Source organism: Octodon degus, unplaced genomic scaffold (assembly GCF_000260255.1).
Source record: "Octodon degus isolate 3935 unplaced genomic scaffold, OctDeg1.0 scaffold00256, whole genome shotgun sequence".
NCBI classification, from domain to species: domain Eukaryota; kingdom Metazoa; phylum Chordata; class Mammalia; order Rodentia; family Octodontidae; genus Octodon; species Octodon degus.
The window spans coordinates 2,306,060-2,308,711 of record NW_004524832.1 but is presented as its reverse complement, the minus strand read 5'-3'; the positions used below and the strand labels follow the sequence as shown (position 1 = coordinate 2,308,711).

Genomic DNA, 2,652 nt, shown 5'->3' with positions numbered 1-2,652 from the left:
AAAAATAATTATTTTAGTTGAAAACTTCTTTGGAGAGTGCACATGTAGTCTTTGCCTTCTATGTTTGTGGGTTATGTATCCATGGAGTCAATCAACTATGAGTTGAAAATATTTGAAAAAATGTGTCTGTACTGACCATGTATAGGTTCTTTTTTAATTGTTTCCTAAATAATATAGCTATTTATGTAGCACTTATATTAATTACATCTTTTAATTAATTTAGAGTAAAGAACATAGGAGTATGTATAAGTAATACGGAAAGTACTGTGTCATCTTATATAAGAGACTTGAGCATTTACAAAGTTTGGTACATGGGGGAGGGGAGCGGTCCTTGAATCTCTCCATGAGTACCAAGATGCAGCTGTAGTTTTGCAAAGCAAAGTGTAGTTTGGAAATCAAAATCAGGATAGATATTACATGAGATGGAACTTTCTTCCTTTAGAGCTGTCCAAAAGTAAGAAAATTCACTTTTTATGTTTGCAGTGTTTCTGTCACTGAAATGTATTTAAATAGTTGGATCACCATTATGCAATGATTTCTTTTTTGGGTAGTAGTAGAAGTTGGTTCCAAAATTTGTAATTGCTTAATTGTTTTCTAGGTTTTACATTTTCTGTTTTTATTCACTAGGGTATGTTCCTGCAATTAAAGGGCAGCTATTACACGTTGATGCCACTACCAGCATGCAATACCGGACTCTTTTAGAAGCAGAAATGTTAGCAGTAAGTCTCTCATGTTCACTAATTTAACTCTTTCCACAATTTTGTTTGCAGTTCTGTGGCAACCAAAATAATGGAATGAATTCAATTCATGAACTGAGGTACAACTCTATAGTTTTATTATAATTCTTAATTTTTTTTGAGCACATATTGGCTTAATATTTTAAGGAGCTGGAAATAATGAGAGATACTTTCAGCCAGCAATATTAAAATCTCAAAGGAATTTTCTGCTCAGCTCAGTAGGCAAATAAGTTCTAATTACTCATTCTTGTGTGTGACTATATGTCTAATATTGTTAACAGTGTCACATTTAAAGCTGTAACACTTTTATTTAACACTTGTTTTGCAGTTCCATATCAATGCTAGCTATCCTCGAATATGGAACATGCCACAGACATGGCAGTGTGAATTAGAAGTTTATAAAGCCACATACCACTTCATCTTTGCACAGAAGAACTTCTTTACAGGTATTTTCTAGTAAATATATGTATAGTAGATTTATCGTGGTAAACTTGTCTATATTAAGTTTTAATTTTAAATTTAATATAAAAATTTGCTGATACAATTTATATTGTCTTTTATAGTTTGTTTTAGGCTAAGAATATCAAAAGGAAAATTTATATATAGACATTGTATGTTCTCCTTTAACCCAAACAAGAAAAATGTAACTCCAAATTGAGTTTAAAAGGAAAAGAACTCAATTTAGCCAATTGCTTTATATTAGTCTAGTAGAACATACATGGGGCTGATGAATCCAGTCTCTCTCTCCCCTAATTAGGGATCAGCATAACTTTGTTATTTTGTATTATTATTATTGTGATTGACAATAATGTATTCAGTAGACAAACATGTTATTTTTGTCTTTAGAGTCTACTTTTTTCTTTTGGCAAAGATAATTAAATTGATATTACTTGTAGTTGCAGAGAGTTATTTTATTTTCTGCAGCACATCATAGTACCCATTTGTACTTGTTTTCAATGCCCAGATTCAACAGCTATAACATTTTCAAAAGAAAAACAGTATTACAAATAACTCTAGAGTCCTTTTAAAACTTAAAAGTTCACTCATACTTATTAAGAAGTGATATTGGGTTAGTTTTGGAATGAACAGACTTGGTTATAATATTTGAGTTCCATTCCATTGCAAGAATTCTGTGGAAGAGAAATTATCCATCTCATGTGAGGGAATGCTTAATATTTCTCAACAGTGATTCTTTTTTTTTTTTAAATTTTGTATTTAGGACAGGGTGTATAGGATATAAAGGGTCTCACTGTGTAGATTGGACTTGTAGTGATTCTCCTGTTTACAGCCGCCCAAGTGCTCGGATTATAAGCATGCACCATCACGCCCAGTCTCAATCGCTGTCTCAGTGTATCCCTGGGGTAGGGCCGGCATGGCGGACCAAGGGATCAAACTCCCAGCCCCTGCATCTGCCTAAGCAGACGCTATAATCCACTGGGCTATTTGGCCAGCCCTTCAACAGCAATTCTTAAGCAGCTTATTAGCAAGATGAAATTGTTCTTCAAAGATTTTTATGTTGGATGAGGTTTTATGATGCATGGATATGGTAAATGTGATATTGAGCAAGAATAAAAGCTGTAAAACAAAGACTCTAAAGTCTCTTCTGCGAATATATGGAAGTGGCTTAGATTTTCTACAGTAAGTTGAGAAAAAAAATATAATGGCTTTGCAAAGCTGTAGTGCCAGATGATTAACATTTTATGGATTATTAGCATAGCAATCCAATTATGAAGTGAGTTGTTGGATTATTCTCATTAACACTTACTGCCTTAATAACTTTTTTTTTATTTGAGAGAGAGAGAGAGAGAGAGAGAGAGAGAGAGAGAGAGAGAGAGTGTGGTGTGTGTGTGTGGCCAGCTCAGCCCACCAGGGGGCGGGGCTGGCTGGCATGTGGTGCTGGGGGATTGAACCGCGG

The 2,652-nt window shown here is 34.2% G+C and overlaps 1 protein-coding gene across 1 annotated transcript in view; it reads left to right on the top strand.

The window, feature by feature from the left end:
• The window catches only part of Kiaa1109 (KIAA1109 ortholog), a 231,795-nt gene that overhangs the window by 52,509 nt on the left and 176,634 nt on the right, over nucleotides 1–2,652 (top strand). The window contains exons 13-14 of the mRNA XM_004646167.2: nucleotides 628–719; nucleotides 1,066–1,183. Coding sequence (XP_004646224.1) covers nucleotides 628–719; nucleotides 1,066–1,183 — 210 coding nt within the window. The remainder of the gene's footprint in view (nucleotides 1–627; nucleotides 720–1,065; nucleotides 1,184–2,652) is intronic.